This window comes from Astatotilapia calliptera, chromosome 15 (assembly GCF_964374335.1).
Source record: "Astatotilapia calliptera chromosome 15, fAstCal68.1, whole genome shotgun sequence".
Lineage (NCBI taxonomy): Eukaryota > Metazoa > Chordata > Actinopteri > Cichliformes > Cichlidae > Astatotilapia > Astatotilapia calliptera.
In genome coordinates, this window is record NC_137436.1 from 42,400,405 (window position 1) to 42,417,336 (window position 16,932).

The 16,932-nt window shown below is 42.3% G+C and overlaps 1 protein-coding gene and 1 long non-coding RNA gene across 4 annotated transcripts; one reads left to right on the forward strand and one right to left on the reverse strand.

Moving 5' to 3' along the window:
• Positions 1 to 234: 234 nt before the first annotated feature.
• Positions 235 to 2,829, reverse strand: LOC145420441 (uncharacterized). Of its 3 annotated transcripts, none has more exons than XR_013901752.1 (5): positions 2,742 to 2,829; positions 1,977 to 2,042; positions 1,473 to 1,628; positions 928 to 1,020; positions 235 to 629 (listed from the first exon to the last, which is right to left on the reverse strand). It is a non-coding gene; the product is annotated as an uncharacterized LOC145420441 (long non-coding RNA). The 3 variants fall into 3 exon arrangements; XR_013901753.1 differs by lacking the exon at positions 2,742 to 2,829 and adding an exon at positions 2,586 to 2,707; XR_013901754.1 differs by lacking the exon at positions 1,977 to 2,042.
• Positions 2,830 to 6,387: 3,558 nt separating this feature from the next.
• rgn (regucalcin) lies at positions 6,388 to 16,921 on the forward strand. The gene is made up of 8 exons (XM_026194470.2): positions 6,388 to 6,503; positions 10,274 to 10,463; positions 10,541 to 10,723; positions 10,799 to 10,893; positions 11,974 to 12,088; positions 12,164 to 12,295; positions 12,411 to 12,565; positions 16,680 to 16,921. The coding sequence occupies exons 2-8, from the start codon at positions 10,301 to 10,303 to the stop codon at positions 16,728 to 16,730; spliced, it is 894 nt and encodes a 297-aa protein (XP_026050255.1). The 5' UTR covers positions 6,388 to 6,503; positions 10,274 to 10,300; the 3' UTR covers positions 16,731 to 16,921.
• The last annotated feature ends 11 nt before the right edge of the window (positions 16,922 to 16,932 follow it).

A 16,932-nucleotide genomic window follows, 5' to 3' on the forward strand; every position in this document is an offset into this window, starting at 1 on the left:
CTTACTGTTTATTAAAGGGTTACGGTTAGGGTTAGGGTCAGTTGATCGGCGGACAGAGGCGGTTTCACGCAGCTTAAGTACAGTTTTTTGTTTTACGCCGGTTTTTCCCGAAGTCGCAAAAGTATGACGTCACAACATTCTGATTGGTCACTTGCAATGTTGATCCTGGAACAACATTTAGTATGATGATCTGGGAACAACACCAACACGAGGATATCAGATCAACCTCCTAACTTACCCTTATTTTTAGTATGTATTGCAATTACCTTTACAATGCACACAATGTAACACAAACTGAATATGAACATATTTCCACCTCATAACAATATGCCTTGAACGCTAATATACACACCACCCTTCAACATTTCTGGTGCAGTATCATCTCTCAATTAAATCCTTTAAATCTCAATACTTTTGATTGTCTCTTAGCTTTCAGTCTTGAGGTTAACTGAGATTCAGTGCATATATCCCACCCATTAAGAGTGCACATGCAGAGGCCAGGTCTTCCAGGTCATGCAGGACACACTAGATGGTTATACCCACATCGGCTGGAGGAGTGCTGGCATCAGCTCTTTCGATGGTAAAGATAGCAAGGGTAATTTGTTCCAGCTCCCTCTGAACAGCTGTAGCTTAGACACAAAAACATAGAAAAATGGCATCCAGTTTTAAAAAAAAGAAAGAAAAAGGGCCAAAGCTACCCTTTAATGACGTAAACACAATATTAGGAACATGCACCCCAGTGTGCCACTATTTTAGACTACAGATTCAACGATAAATATAAATAGTTTGGGTATACAAGAAGATTTCCCAAAACATTTAAACAGGTTCCATGCAAATTACAACAACAACAACATTACAACATGCAACAACATTAGTTATTCAAAATTTGGTTTAATACAGATAAAAAACTAAACTAAAATTACCAACCAATTATTCTTTGAAGAGGATGCTTGGGTCTTCATTCAGGTAAAAAGGTAGTGCCCTGAGGACACACTCCCTCCCCTTTTCAATGGTTTCCTTCTGTAGAGAGTGGCAGAGATACAGGAAGAGAAAACAGATATACTTTAGGATGACAGAAACTCACATTATACGCAAAATGAATGACATATCCACTGCACAGATAGACATGTACACAAGACCAACTAATCATCACATGGACATGAATAGTTAACCTGTTGGGCAGGGTTTCCACCACATTATATATGTCCATAATGGAGGTAAAGACAAACTAATACATCATCTTTTTTGCATTCAAAACATAACATAAAAACATTCACTTCTAGTTTAACCTAAATCAAGGGATCAGATTTTACATATGTTTAGGTAATTTAAATTTTCCAACGTTTTGAGTACCAAACTTTGTCTTGCTTAATATAAATGTAAGTGCACTGTGCAGCTACCATACACTAGCTGTTTAAATTTGAAAATGATTTTATTAGCCATAATATTTTGCTACCAACAGAATAACGCACCTGTGTGGCTGGGGCCAAAGTTTGTCTAATTTTCTTCCCTGCAACGCCTCCTTTTTTCTTGAAGACTTTTATGAGCTGGTCAGTGTATTGGTCAAGTTGTGTAAAAAGCCTTGGAACATGTGCAGCAGTAGTAATCCTCACATATTCTGCTTCCACCTGAAAATATGTCAACAAACACAACATACTGTACTGTAAATATACATACTATATGTACACATATACAAACTAAAACTAATGTAGTAAGACCTCATTAAAGCTATAATTTTAACAAACATTTACACAAAATGCTAATGGAGCCATTACAGCTTTTATTGTTATTTATCAAGTTCCAAAAAATATTGATCACAGCTGATCTGAAAAGAATTTCATGCCTCAGGCCCTTGAACTGCAACCTTTACCATGGTTCAGATGTGGAGAAGAAATAACAGGGGCATGGGATGGGTCACAAAAGAAAACTTAACTTATAAAACAGTTTTGTTTTTAAAAGTATAACAGTTCACATACCACATACAAGCTCAGCAATACCACATACACCACATCAGTATAGGAGGGAGCAGGTAAAGGCAGGATCTGAGATTTATAAAGAAAAAAAATAATTAATTCCTTAATTTCAAGAAGCAAATTATTGTTTGAATTACAACTAAATAAAATACTACTCAGAAGAAAAGCAAGAGATTGACACTGCCATGTGCTAACTTTCTATAGAAGCAATTATCACCAGGTCTGTCGACCTCCATTGTCTGTCCACTCATATGTCTTGAATAATTTTATTAAAAAAAATTAAGTGTGTACTTTCACAAACTGTAATTTATAACTACATTGATATGTATAACTCCGCTAGGAAACATGCTGTATTTACAGACCATTTTTACATAATACAGATTACTGATAGAGCAGAACAATGGTGTCACAGTGGCTTTCGCCCTTGACTTTTTGGATTTTAAATGTCACTTTATGCTATCCTTGCTATCCTATTCGATATTTCCGACTCTCGGATTACAGAAAAGGAATCCCAAGAAAGCAAATGGAAAAATAAGCCCTTGAAAGAATAACCCCATGAACCCCTGTAGCTAATCCCTTAATAAAACAAAAAACAATAAAAATGTTTCTTACACAGTCCACAAAATAAGCATGTCCAGGACCCAGTAAAACTAATGTAAAACAAGCACACGCAAACGATATAACATGTCTTGTAAGACAAACGCAAAATATAACCATGCTGGACATATAGATACTACACAGCATAGTCAAAGAAAAAAGTGGTCTTACCTCTCAAAGAAACAGCAGCTTGGCGCCAAAACAGCCTTTTTCAGTTAAATTTGAAGTCTTGCGCATGAGCAGGCACAAGCCGTGAAACCTTCTTGTTCTGCGCGGTTTCATTACAACTGTTTTTGCATTACTGCCACCTTGTGGATATACAAGGTATATCGATCCTAATTGACTTAACTTAAATGTTATGCGATCAAGTAACACATTAGTATTATGTACGTTGAATAATAGACACAATTACGTAGACTTGATTAGAAAAACATATGTTAACTTAACAAAAACATATATTTTAAGTAAAATGAAAATAAATAATTAATATACACTGAACAATCCACCTCATTCATTTTTTTGAGTGCAGACGCTAAAATATTAGCCAAGATACTTGCCCGTAGACTAGAAATAGTTCTTCCAAAAATTATTTCGAAAGACCAGACAGGCTTCATTAAAGGTCGTCATTCATATTTTAACATAAGGAGGCTATTTAACATAGTCTACTCCAGCTCTACAGACTCTGATGAATGTGTGGTCTTGCTTGATGCTGAAAAGGCCTTTGATCGAGTTGAGTTTGATTATCTCTTTGCAGTCCTTGAAAGATTTGGCTTTGGAGCGAAATTTACTTCATGGATCAAATTACTCTATTCTCAACCATCTGCTACAATACGAACTAACCTCCAATTGTCAAAACCCTTCAAACTTCACAGAGGCACACGCCAGGGATGTCCTCTCAGCCCCCTGCTTTTTGATCTGGCCATAGAACCCCTTGCCATTGCGTTCCGCAGTTGCAAAGAGGTACACGGCATTTGGAGAAACGATACAGAACATAAGGTCTCGCTCTATGCAGATGATCTCCTGCTCTTTATTTCTAAGCCCTTAGCCTCACTACCATCTGCATTGAATCTGCTTAGTCAATTTGGTCAGATTTCAGGGTATAAACTGAACCTTAATAAAAGTGAGCTCTTCCCGCTGAGTAGCAAAGCCAGTATGTTAGACTTCACCTGCTTGCCCTTCAGAGTTGAAATGACAAAAATTACATATTTGGGAATCACAGTGACAAAAAAACATAAAAACCTTTTCACAGAAAATGTGAGTGCTTTGCTGAACCAAGTGAAGCGGTCCCTTACCCACTGGACACCACTCTCTATGTCTCTGGTAGGACGTATCAATTCAATTAAAATGACCATTCTACCCAAATTTCTATACCTTTTCCAGGCCATACCCATTTTCATTCCCAACACTTTTTTCAATAAGCTGGACTCTGTCATCTCATCTTATCTATGGCAGGGTAAACGCCCAAGGCTCAATAAGATGCATCTTCAAAAATCTAAAATTGAGGGTGGGTTTGCACTTCCCAACTTTCGTCTTTATTATTGGGCTGCTAACATACGATGTTTGGTGTTTTGGTATTTTTACCATAATCGGAGTGGTTGTCCTGACTGGGTCACTATGGAATTGCATAGTGACAACAGTATATCCTTACCAGCTGCACTTTGTTCTCCACTCCCATCCTCTTCATTCAACTTCATTCCCAACCCTGTAGTGGTGCACTCATTAAAAATATGGGGCCAGTTTAGGAAATATTTTAAACTTTGTGACTTCTCCCTCCTCAGCCCCATTGCATCTAACCATTTCTTTAAACCTTCTACCCAGGACAGTGGGTTTGCAGAATGGCACAGAAGTGGAATAACTTGCTTTAAGGACCTATTCATAGCCAACAAACTAGCATCATTTGAACAACTTGCTAATAAATATATTCTTCCACCATCACACTTTTTCAGATACTTGCAAGTCAGGCACTTTATTTGTTCCCAGATTTCAGGCTCAAGCCCTCCACCAGAGCCTACACTACTAGAAACTATTCTACAACTCAATCCAACCAATAGAGGGCTGATTTCCTTGCTTTACAATAAAATGTTAAATTTGACACATACCTCTTCATCCAAGCTCAAGACACTGTGGGAAGAGGACTTAAACATGACAATCTCTGATGAAACATGGGCCTCTATACTCAAACATGTCAACACTACATCACTATGTGCCCGCCATTGTTTAATCCAGTTCAAAGTGGTGCATAGAGCCCATTTCTCAAAATCCAGATTATCCCGTATCTACCCTGAAATCACTCCATACTGTGACAGATGCAAAACTGCTGAAGCCTCACTGGTCCACATGTACTGGTTTTGTCCCAATCTCACTCAGTTCTGGTCAGAGGTTTTTCGTACCCTGTCCGGAATTCTCAGTGTGACGCTGGCCCCCGGCCCCCTTCTTGCTCTGTTTGGCATCAGTGGGAATGAGGTGCTTCTACCGGCCTCTAAAAAACAGGCATTATCATTCTGTTCCCTGTTGGCCAGAAGGGCAATCCTACTGAGGTGGCGGGACGCTGCCCCTCTCACTCACAAACAGTGGTTATATGACCTCATGGCCTGTCTAAAACTGGAAAAGATAAGACACTCACTTCAGAACTCCACTGGGAAATTTCAAGACATGTGGGGACCCTTTCTTGATGCTTTTCAAAATCTATAAGAATTTTTCAGCGAACTCTTAAGTCAGGTGTGGAAATACAGTGTGCGAGTGCAGGCAGTGACCTGGGTGGGAATGAATGGGATTGTTTTGCAGGGATTATGTTACTTTGGGATATATTATACATTTGTTTATATTATTATTTTTTTCTCTTTCTTTCCCTTTTTCCTTTTTTTTCTCTTTCTTTTATTTCACAGCCGAAGATACATTTTTGGACTCATTTCACAGCTTAAATGTACTACTTAACCTCAATGTACAGATCATCTGTAATCCTTCTCTTTTCTTTCTGTCTATATGTATAATATATATGTTGATGTTTATGTGTACAAAAGGAAACCTCTTAATAAAAAAGACATTGTTTAAAAAAAAACAAAACCATAGTAAAGGTAATAAAATAAGATTAGTCCCACGAGTGGGAAATTTCATGTTAAGGCTGCCGACCTATTGCACGCAATGGCGGCGCCAATAAGAATATCCGTGCTTTGTTCCAGACAGAATCTCTAACTGTTCTCCTTTGTCAGTGACATTAACTGGAAAAGACTATGGACAATTCCTAACAAGTATCTGGTAACGAATAAAGTAAAAGAAGTTTCCTTTAAAATACTGCATAAATTTTATCCTGCTAATCATTATATGACAAACTTCAAAAGGGACATAAATGTGAGCTGTGGATTTTGTGGAAGCCATCCTGAGACTGTGCAGCACCTCTTCTGGATCTGTTCATGCACTAGAACATTTTGGAAAGACTTCAGTAGATTCATTGCTGGACATCTCTATAAAGACTTTACTGTGAAACGGGAAAATGTTGTGTATTGTTTCTTTTGAAGGCAAAAAAAAAGATGATGTTTACTTTATAATAAACTTGTTAGTTATCTTAGCTAAATTTTATTTTCACAAATGCAAATACAGTAACCAAAAGGCTAGTTTTAAACATTACTATAATGATGTTTTATGTTACATAAAATTGATTCATGGATCACTTAACAAAAAGGCTATGAAAACTATTACTATTTGTAGTAATTACAAATTATTTGAATGTTTGTAATTCTTTGTGTTACACCCCCTGGCATATGTTAATTTTGTTCTGGTTGTATACATGTTCTGTATACTGTTTCTCAATAAAGTTTTAAAAAAAAAGATCGGGTAGCGACAGGGGTGCTCCGCTGGGAGGGGCGGAGCTGCGAGACTGGGTCAGTGTGCACACACAGAGAGCACTTCAGAGTACTGCGTCTGGTACTGCAGCAGGTAAGTGGGTGCCGGTTCAGTTGTGTTTATGTGTACTGAGTACATAGTAGCGCTCCAGAAAGCTACAAACTTAACTTCTTTACACCGAACCAAACTCCGTCTAAAAATGTGCTGATTTTTAGTGTCGCATGCTTTTCCGGAGGCTAGCGAGGTAAAAGTTTGGTGTTTCCGGATGAAAGCGAATCTGCTTTTAATTCGGCATTAGTGTTTGCTCCAAACTTCACGGGACTCCGTGAGAATCTGAATTTTGGCTTGCCAGGGCTCAGTTCCTCACTGTAACACGGTCGTTCACCTCAATGAAGACGTGCACGAGCCGTGCGGGGCAGGGGCGGATCTAGAGAAATTTTCTTAGGGTGGCATGAGGGTGGCAAAGAAATCAAATGGGGTGGCAAAATCAAAGCCTTTTTTTTTTTCAAACACATATGCAGGTGGTTACATATGGTTAGTTTTGATTATATGTACTGTATAGCCTGTATAATAAATAAGTATGTAGCCCAATAAGTATAAAATCCTGAAAGCTACACAACATGAGGCGGTCTATTTACAAACACAGGTCTAACTTGAGTTTCACTGTTTTTTGTTAGAAAACAGTCACATTGTTACAGCTTAAATTACACAAAATGTCAGAAATCTGCACCGTCATGAACAAACATGTAAACCTAATTTTTCATGATTTGTTGGATTAACTCACTGAGGTCTGAAATACAACCGGCGATTTTGACTCCTTTTGAGTTTACGTTTGTATTTTTTTCCCCTTGCCTTGTTTGGTATCTTTTCAGCTCAACTGAATTTAGTTGTTTTTTTCACTGACATACTGCATTAGTGTTACTGATCTGAAATCACACAAAGAACTTAAGATCCTAGTAGTATTTTTTTTACTGTAAAAAAACCCACAGACATGTTGAGTAAATTTTTATAACTTGAAATGCAAATATAAATTGTACATTTTGTAAACATAAACAACTATTTATCTAAAAATGCAGCCAATACACCTGCCGTTTTTTTTTTCATTTTGTATAACCATTTAAAAATCTTACTAAAACTAAAATGAGAGAACAATCAGGTGTTGCAATAAGATGCCCCACAAATGATGTGTGTCAGTAAAAACAGGAGAACAGCACAGGGAGAAACCTGCAGGCCTGACAACAGCAGGTGTATCACTCCGCTGGTTTTCTACTTAGTGACAGTGTTTACATTGCAAATGTGCCTTTGTGACATTCATTAGTGCCCTCACTGACACACAAAACAAAACAACGACTACACAACACACTAACTAAACACTCCACACTAAACGTCACAGATCTGCCACATCTAAAAACTCTCTCTCTCGCTCTGTCTCGCTGCCGTTACCGTCACTCCTAAAACTTTTCCCTCTTCCTAAAACACCAAATCACACATGTTGACTTTTTTTAAATTGGCCGACATGGTACTTTTTCCACCGATAGGAGAGAGGTGGCTTTTCTTCCTTTCTTTACTGTTTTCGTGCTGTCCTTACAAAACGCTTAAAACACACACACACAAAAACGTGACGACAGTATTTAGAAAAAAGCGTGGCTTATATATATTATCATAACTCTGGATTTACTGGCCTGTAATTAAAATGTAAAAACTTTGAAGTCCGAATTTTCAATGTGGCTGAAACAGAGACTCAGCGTGGCTGCAGCTTGTTGCTGTGTCAGCTTACATCAGTCATGTGATTTGGAGGTGCAGCGTGTCCGTGGACCACAGAGGGTTAACAACACTCACCTTCCATTTCCACAGTGTAACATCCACCCACCTGTGTAAAAAGCGAAATTCCCATGGTGTTGTTCAGAATGTGCTCTGGCACAATCATAAGCATCGCTTGCTACTGAAAACAAGAAAAAAGCCGGTCCTGCTATGGGCTGAACCATTTGTTACTGGTGAGGGGGGTTTATATTCAGTTTTAGCATTTATAGTCACTGTTGACTGTAACTACGCTCAAACTGTTAATGCTATCTTATTTTAGTAAACAACACTGTCATATCCAAAACTGGGGTGGCAGGGGATCATTTTAGGGTGGCACTTGCCACCCCATGCCACCCTTCTAGATCCACCCCTGGTGCGGGGACGAGCGACGTCAAATTCACGTAGTTCACCTGTAGTTGATGAGACAGGTGAGGCCGACACGTACAAAGACACAGAAGGCGGAAGCAGCGTGTTGGTCCTGCAGGACTCTGCAGTCTTTAAACTTTTTTTATTCTGCATGTGCGCACGCGCGTGGTTGCTGGATGGTCGAAGTTAAAGACTGTGTCCTCCCTCCGCTGAACTGTGCGATCCTCACGCACGTGTCACTGCCGTGGCAGATGTTTAATGATCGGATCCAGAGCAGTCTGTGCACCTGGAGCATGATGAGGAGGACACGGAGCCATGAAACTTGAGGAGGTTCCCCTCATGTGTGGAGGCACAGCCGTCACGGCACACTCCTGCTGGGACACCACAGAACAGATGAAAAGTGTTGAGGTCACAGTGGGCTGTCCTAGTTTGGGGCATGTCCCTGCTGTCCTCCTGCACCTTCACCTGTCTCTGTGAGCGTCTGTTGTTATGCCTGAACCTGTGAGGATTTATGGGACATCAAAGTGACGACCAGAATGCTATCAGGCTCATCAGACTCCTGCTGATTTGTTGTGGGGTAATAAAGACAGCAGTTTTCAGTTTTATTTGTCATATGCAAGTTAGCACAGGGTCAACATTGCAATGAAATGTATTTGATGAGCAGAAGACAGTCACTCAGCAGAATGGTACAGTGGAAAAAATAGTAAAGAGCAAAATGTTAATAAAATATAGTAAAAGAAAAAAGATTAACAGTTAACAGACTAAATATATATATGTATATATAAATATATGTACACTAGTGATTGAATAAAGAAAATCTTATATAGGAATGTGAGGGGGGGGGGCAAATGGGATATTGCACAGTGGCAGGAATGAGCAGCAGTACAGACTGAACAGTACAATAAATTTTTGCATTTAATACAGTATTGCACTTTTTTTTTCTCTTAATATAAATACCAATAAAGTGGAGTGACCAGGGAACCAGCAGCTCTTTAAAGTGTCTGAGAGATGAAAGAAAGCTGACTCACTCAGTTTAATGTTTAACTCACCAGTTAGTTAATAATCAATCAACAGATCAATATAAAAAAAACTGCATGTCATGTAGGCTGCATGTTACATAAGACTGCGTGATGCAGTACTCCTTTCTGAACATGAGTAGTACTACTTTATGTAAGACCGCAGTACCTCCCAGCACAGAGCTCATGGTCGGGGTCATTGTCGGGGTAACGGCTGTCCTGTGGGCACATTTCCATTTCCACAGTGTCAATCTGGACTGTACAACTCATAAGGTCAATGTTTGTGTTTCGCCTGTTGCCCTCATGTTTATGACATCACCAGGTGTGTTAATGACATCAGAAAGTTTTTTATTCTGGGATCAGGGTCTAGCCCGACTCGCCGTCAGGAGAACTTCCTGTTGTTATGAGTGGAGGTCACGAAGGTCGTGTCAGCGTCACGCTGTTGTCCAGGTGACCGTTATACTTCGCCCACGTTCCTCTGAGCAGTACAGGGAATGTCCCATCAGACCTGTTTCACCAATCAACAAGACACCTGCTCAGCTGCTCATTCATAAGGCGATTAGTTGATTCTCCTAGCAGCTGATTGGTGATTCACTAACACAGTACAGGTACATGTAGTACAGGTGAGTTCAGTACATAATTTGATTTAAAACAACTGACCTGCTGTTTCCATGGCTACAGTGTCCTGCTCTGTGATTGGCCCCAAAGATGTCGTCAGTGAAGGTGCACCCCATAGTGAAATCAACCGCTCTGATTGGTGAAGGGCCGGTGTGGGAGGAGTCAGAGCAGACCCTGCTGTTTGTTGACATCATAGGGCAGAAAATCCACCGATGGAGTCCTGCGACCAATCGCATCCAGTCTGTGGAGACAGGTGGGCCAATCAGCATTTTCACCTGTCTGACGCTTACCTGAATGTTGACCATGTCTCACCTGTCCTTCTCCCCTCAGCTGACACAGTGGGCTTCGCGGTTCCTCGCAGGTCGGGCGGGTACGTTGCAGGTGTGGGTCGCAACATTGTGGCTGTTGATTGGCAGACGCACAAGGTGACATCACTGGTGGAGGTCGATGAAGACAAACCGAACAACCGCCTGAATGATGGGAAGGCTGATCCGAGTGGACGACTGCTAACGGGTCAGTCTGCACACCTGGTTACTGTCTTACCTGCCTGTCTCTCTGTTGCTATGGTAACAGTGGGATGTGTTTTAGGTACGATGTTAAAAGATTACCCGTCCGGGGAAAGGAAACAAGGAGCTCTGTTCTCTGTAGCCCCTGACCTCACTGTGACCAAACACCTGAGCCAGGTAACTTAACCTGCCTGTGATACTGACTAAGATAATCCTGTTGGTGTTCTTAATCAAGTGGCTGTATTAGGGCTGTTCGATATAACGATATATATCGGATGACGATATAAAGACATCTATCATTTCATATTACGCTATTGTTTGTTTCGTGGTGTCATAAAATAAACTGTTTACGGCAATATTTATTCATGGTTTTGATGGTCACTGTAGTTATTATTAATTTCTTAAAGTTCTCTCTTTCTCTTATATTTAATATAACCACACTACGGACGGACAAGCGCCTGTTTTTACGTGTTGTCGTTAGCAACAACGACGGTAAAACCATCGCGTGGCTCCGCTGTCCGCTTGTTTGTTTTCCACGTAAACCTTTCACAATAAAGCTCAAGATCCTGTTGAGACTTTTCAAAATAAACTGAATCACGTGAAAGATGCAGAGAGTTTACGGATGAGAAGAAAAAAAAAGAGCCGTCAGGTGCTAAAAAATAAACCTTAGACTCAAACTTTGAAAGAAAATGGTGGCCGTTACAACTATCCATCCATCCATCCATCCATCCATTCGCTTCCGCTTATCCTTTTCAGGGTCGCGGGGGGCGCTGGAGCCTATCCCAGCTGTCATAGGGCGAAAGGCGGGGTACACCCTGGACAGGTCGCCAGTCTGTCGCAGGGCCAACACACAGGGACAGACAACCATTCACACTCGCATTCACACCGCCGTTACAACTAATGTCTAAAAATGTATAGTTTCATGCATCAGTAAAAGCACTCGAATCCAGGTAAAGGACGCCCAGCTGGAAAAACTTCACACAAGTCGAGCTGCCCGAGATTCACAGAATTTACAGAAAATATTACATTTTTGTGATTTATATCGTTGTCAGGACGATAAATGTCTTATATCGGGATATGAGATTTTGGTCATATCGCACAGCCCTAGGCTGTATTAATGACATCAGCCAGGTTGGCAGCTCATTAAACAAGACAGTCAATGAGCCGTTGATACCTGACCATGTAAAATAAATGTACAGTCTCACTGTACCTGTCTGTCTCACCCGTACCTGTCTGGCTCACCTGTCTGCCTCTCAGGTGGACATCTCTAATGGGATGGACTGGTCTGAGGATCAGAAGACGTTTTTCTACATCGACAGTTTGGCTCTGACTGTCGACGCCTTTGACCACGACCCCAGCACTGGACACATTGGTACCTGTGTACTTATGCTGCACATTGTGTGTGCTTATGGTGTAGTACATCTGTATTTATAGCCGTGTTTCCTAGGTAATCGCCGTGTGGTATGCCACATTCAGGAGGGGGAAGGGATTCCCGATGGGATGACTCTTGATGCTGAAGGTCGTCTGTGGGTGGCCTGTTACGACGGAGGGCGGGTCATCAACATCGACCCTGCTACTGGTTAGTTCTGGTTCTGATGATTAGTTCTGGTTTCTGCCGATTCTGGGTGTTTCTGTAAGTGCGGTCATTTTAAAGTGGTGGTGATGATGATGATGTACCTGTCATACACTCACAGGTGTGCGGCTGAAGACGATCTCTCTGCCGGTGACGAAGACCACCTCGTGTTGTTTCGGAGGTCCAGACTACTCTGAGCTCTACGTGACCTCGGCCAGTCTTGGCCTCAACCAGTCTGAGAGCAAACAGCAGCCCCTGGCTGGAAGCACCTTCAGGGTGAGTTGGCAGCTCATGTGTTCCCTTTTAATAAACTTTTGACACTTGACTGTGAGAAGATGATGAAACACAAAGAGCTCTCAGACTGTTTACAGTAGATGGACGTACTCAACTTTTATGTCACTGACCCAAACTGGAGCTCAGACTTCTTGGGTCATGTGTAATATTGTAAGGTAAAGACCCTGCAATAATACAGAGATATCCCAACAATCAGACTACCCCCTACAAGCAAGCACTTTGGCGACAGTGGGAAGGAAAAACTCCCTTTTAACAGGAAGAAACCTCCAGCAGAACCAGGCTCAGGGAGGGGCGGGGCCATCTGCTGCGACTGGTTGGGGTGAGAGAAGGAAGACAGGATAAAGACATGCTGTGGAAGAGAGACAGAGATTAATAACAAGTACGATTCAATGCAGAGAGGTCTGTTAATACATAGGGAAAGGAAAAACTCAATGCATCATGGGAATCCCCCGGCAGCCTACGTCTATTGCAGCATAACTAAGGGAGGATTCAGGGTCACCTGGTCCAGCCCTAACTATATGCTTTAGCAAAAAGGAAAGTTTGAAGCCTAATCTTGAAAGTAGAGATAGTGTCTGTCTCCTGAATCCAAACTGGAAGCTGGTTCCACAGAAGAGGGGCCTGAAAACTGAAGGCTCTGCCTCCCATTCTACTTTTAAATACTCTAGGAACAGCAAGTAGGCCTGCAGAGCGAGAGCGAAGTGCTCTAATAGGGTGATATGGTACTACAAGGTCATTAAGATAAGATGGGGCCTGATTATTTAAGACCTTGTATGTGAGGAGCAGGATTTTTGAATTCAATTCTGGATTTAACAGGAAGCCAATGAAGGGAAGCCAAAACAGGAGAAATCTGCTCTCTCTTTCTAGTCCCTGTCAGGACTCTTGCTGCAGCATTTTGGATTAACTCAAGGCTTTTCAGGGAGTTTTTAGGACTTCCTGATAATAATGAATTACAGTCGTCCAGCCTGGAAGTAATAAATGCATGAACTAGTTTTTCAGCGTCACTCTGAGACAGGATATTTCTAACTTTAGAGATGTTGCACAAATGGAAGAACTCAGTCTTACATATTTGTTTAATAGGTGCATTGAAGGACTTGTCCTGGTCAAAAATCAGAATCAGAAAGGGTTTTATTGCCAAATGTTGAGCGGGTTTACAACATTAGGAAATTGCTGCGGTGCTTCAGTGCAAACATACTGTTATAAATTAAGCTTAAATAGACATGAAAATAAAAATGAGAATAAGAATTAAAAGTGCTAAGTAGATAGATATATACATGATATATACATGAGTGCAGGTGGTGATCAGTGCCAAACATGGAATGATGCAGTGAACACAGCGTAGGGTCATGTGTTAGTGGTGGGAACAGTTATACGGTTATTGTTCATGTGTTCAACAGCAGAGGGGAAGAAACTGTTCTTATGGCGAGAGGTTCTGGTGCGAATGGACCGGAGCCTCCTGCCTGAGGGGAGCAGGTCAAACAGACTGTGTCCAGGGTGAGAAGGGTCAGCTGAGATCCGAGCTGCACGCCCCAGTGTCCTGGAGGTGTACAGGTCCTGCAGAGATAGGAGTCTGCAGCCAATCACCTTCTCAGCAGAGCGCACAACACGCTGCAGTCTCTGTTTGTCCCTGATAGTGGCTCCAGCGTACCACACGGTGATGGAGGAGGTGAGGATGGACTCGATGATTGCAGTGTAGAATTGCATCATCGTCCGTGTTGGCAGGTTGAATTTCTTCAGCTGCCTCAGGAAGTACATCCTCTGCTGGGCTTTCTTAATGACGGAGGTGATGGTGGGCTCCCACTTCAGGTCCTGGGTGATGGTGGTACCCAGGAAGCGGAATGAGTCCACAGAGGTGATGGGGGTGTCAGTCAGGATGATGGGGGGGAGTGGAGCTGTGTGCTTCCTGAAGTCCACAATAATCTCCACTGTCTTCTGGGCATTCAGCACCAGGTTGTTGTGGCTGCACCAGGACACCAGACGCTCAACCTCCCTCCTGTAGGCAGACTCATCCCCGTCCGAGATGAGTCCAATAACGGTGGTGTCATCTGCAAACTTGATTATCTTGACAGACTGGTGGGTGGAGGTGCAGCAGTTAGTATACAGGGAGAAGAGCAGGGGAGAAATGTCTGTGAAGGTTCTCAGTCATCCAGGTCATCGTAGTCAAAGGAGCTTGCAAAGAAAAGCGTCTGGACTTCTTTAAGTTGCTTGAAGACGTTTCACCTCTCATCCGAGAAGCTTCTTCAGTTCTAAGGTCAAATGGTGGAGAGTCCCAGATATAAACCTAGTGGGAGTGTCCCCCCCACAGAGGGACAAAAGGACCCCCTGATGATCCTCTAATCGCCTGAGCCAAGGTGGGAAACTGGGCATGGGTCCCAATCAGCCAGAGTTTCGGGTGTGTTCATTGTGAAACCTGGCCCCACCTTATCATGCGAATTCCTGAGGTCAGATGGCCCAGGATGTGAGTGGGCGTTAAGGCGTCTGGGAAGGGATCTCAAAACTGGATTATAGATGGCAGAGAGTTGGTGTCGTAAACCCCCGCCTCTGTTCAAAGATGGTCGCTCACAGTGGACATAGATGGCTTCTTTCACTCCTCTTTCAAACCATCTGTCCTCTCTGTCCAAAGTGTGAACATTGGCATCCTCGAAAGAGTGACCTTTATCCTTAAGATGCAGATGGACTGCTGAGTCTTGTGCTGTGGAGGTGGCTCTTCTGTGTTGTGCCATGCGCTTGTGAAGTGGCTGTTTGGTCTCTCCAATGTAGAGGTCTGAGCATTCCTCGCTGCACTGTACAGCATACACCACATTGTTAAGTTTGTGTTTTGGCGTTTTGTCTTTCGGGTGAACCAGTTTCTGTCTGAGCGTGTTGCTGGGTCTGAAATACACTGGGATGTCATGCTTGGAGAAAACTCTCCTGAGTTTCTCTGATACGCCGGCTACATAGGGGATGACAATGTTGTTGCGTCTGTCCTCCCTCGCTGGTGTCTGGTCTTCTTTTCTGTGCCTCTTTGCTGACTTTAAGAACGCCCATTTAGGATAGCCGCACGTTTTGAATGCTTCCTTTACATGTGTGTGTTCCTTCTTTTTCCCTTCAGGCTTAGAGGGAACATATTCTGCCCGGTGGTGTAGGGTCCTGATTACTCCAAGTTTGTGTTCCAAAGGGTGATGGGAGTCAAAGAGGAGGTACTGGTCCGTGTGTGTGGGCTTCCGGTAAACTTCGATGTTGAGTTTGCCGTTCTCTTCAATGTGCACAGCGCAGTCCAGGAAAGGCAAACAGTCGTCCTTTGTGTCTTCCCTGGTGAACTTGATGTTCTTATCCACAGCGTTAATGTGCGCAGTGAAGGATTCCACTTCTTGTGTCTTGATTTTGACCCAGGTGTCGTCCACATATCTGTACCAGTGGCTGGGTACTCTTCCTTTGAAAGAGCCAAGAGCCATTCCTGCGGTTTAACTCATTGGTGTGTGTTATCTGGCTTCATGGACAGATAGAGCTGGGTGTCATCTGCATAGCAGTGAAAATGCATGCTACGTATACTAATAGTTGGCTCAACAGTGCTCTGACTGTTTGTCAGCCTGGCTACAGAGCTGAAGAGAAACCTGGGGTTCTTATTTTCTTCAATCAGTGACGAATAGTAAGATGTTCTGGCTTTGCAGAGGGTTAGTGGTTAGGGTTAGGGGTTATGTCTCTAGGGGCCACCGCATATATTTATATGTAAACATATAAATAAATCCACTTTTTTTTTTACATTAGTAATTTCTTTTGTGCATAATTTTATATTGTTGTTGATAATAAATTAATTAAAATGGTAAATGGCCTGCATTTGTATAGCGCTTTTCTAGTCCCTAAGGACCCCAAAGCGCTTCACACTCTTCACACTACATTCAGTCATTCACCCATTCACACACACATTCACACACTAATTAAAGCAACAAAACAACCTGAAGAGCTGGTTGGGAGCCGAGAGAGCCGGCTGTTTTTAGTGAGCCGAGCCGAAAGAGCCGGTTCTCCAAAAAGAGCCGGAATTCCCATCACTACTGCCCTGACTCGTGTGTGTGTGTGTGTGTGTGTGTGTGTGTGTGTGTGTGCGCGCGCGCATGCACAGGTCACAGGACTCGGGGTCAAAGGTCGACCTTCATACGCTTTCTCCGGATGAACTTCAGGAGAAGACCTGATCCATCAGTGACCTCTAACAGCCAATCACAGCACAGATCAACATGATGAACTAATCAACATGTTTACTGATTACTTGTCAATCAATCAGTGTACTGATACATGATTAACAATCATCAATAACACAGATTAATGATGCTTTGTGTTGGAAATAAAACCTGAGTGACAGAGGGATTGTGGGTAAT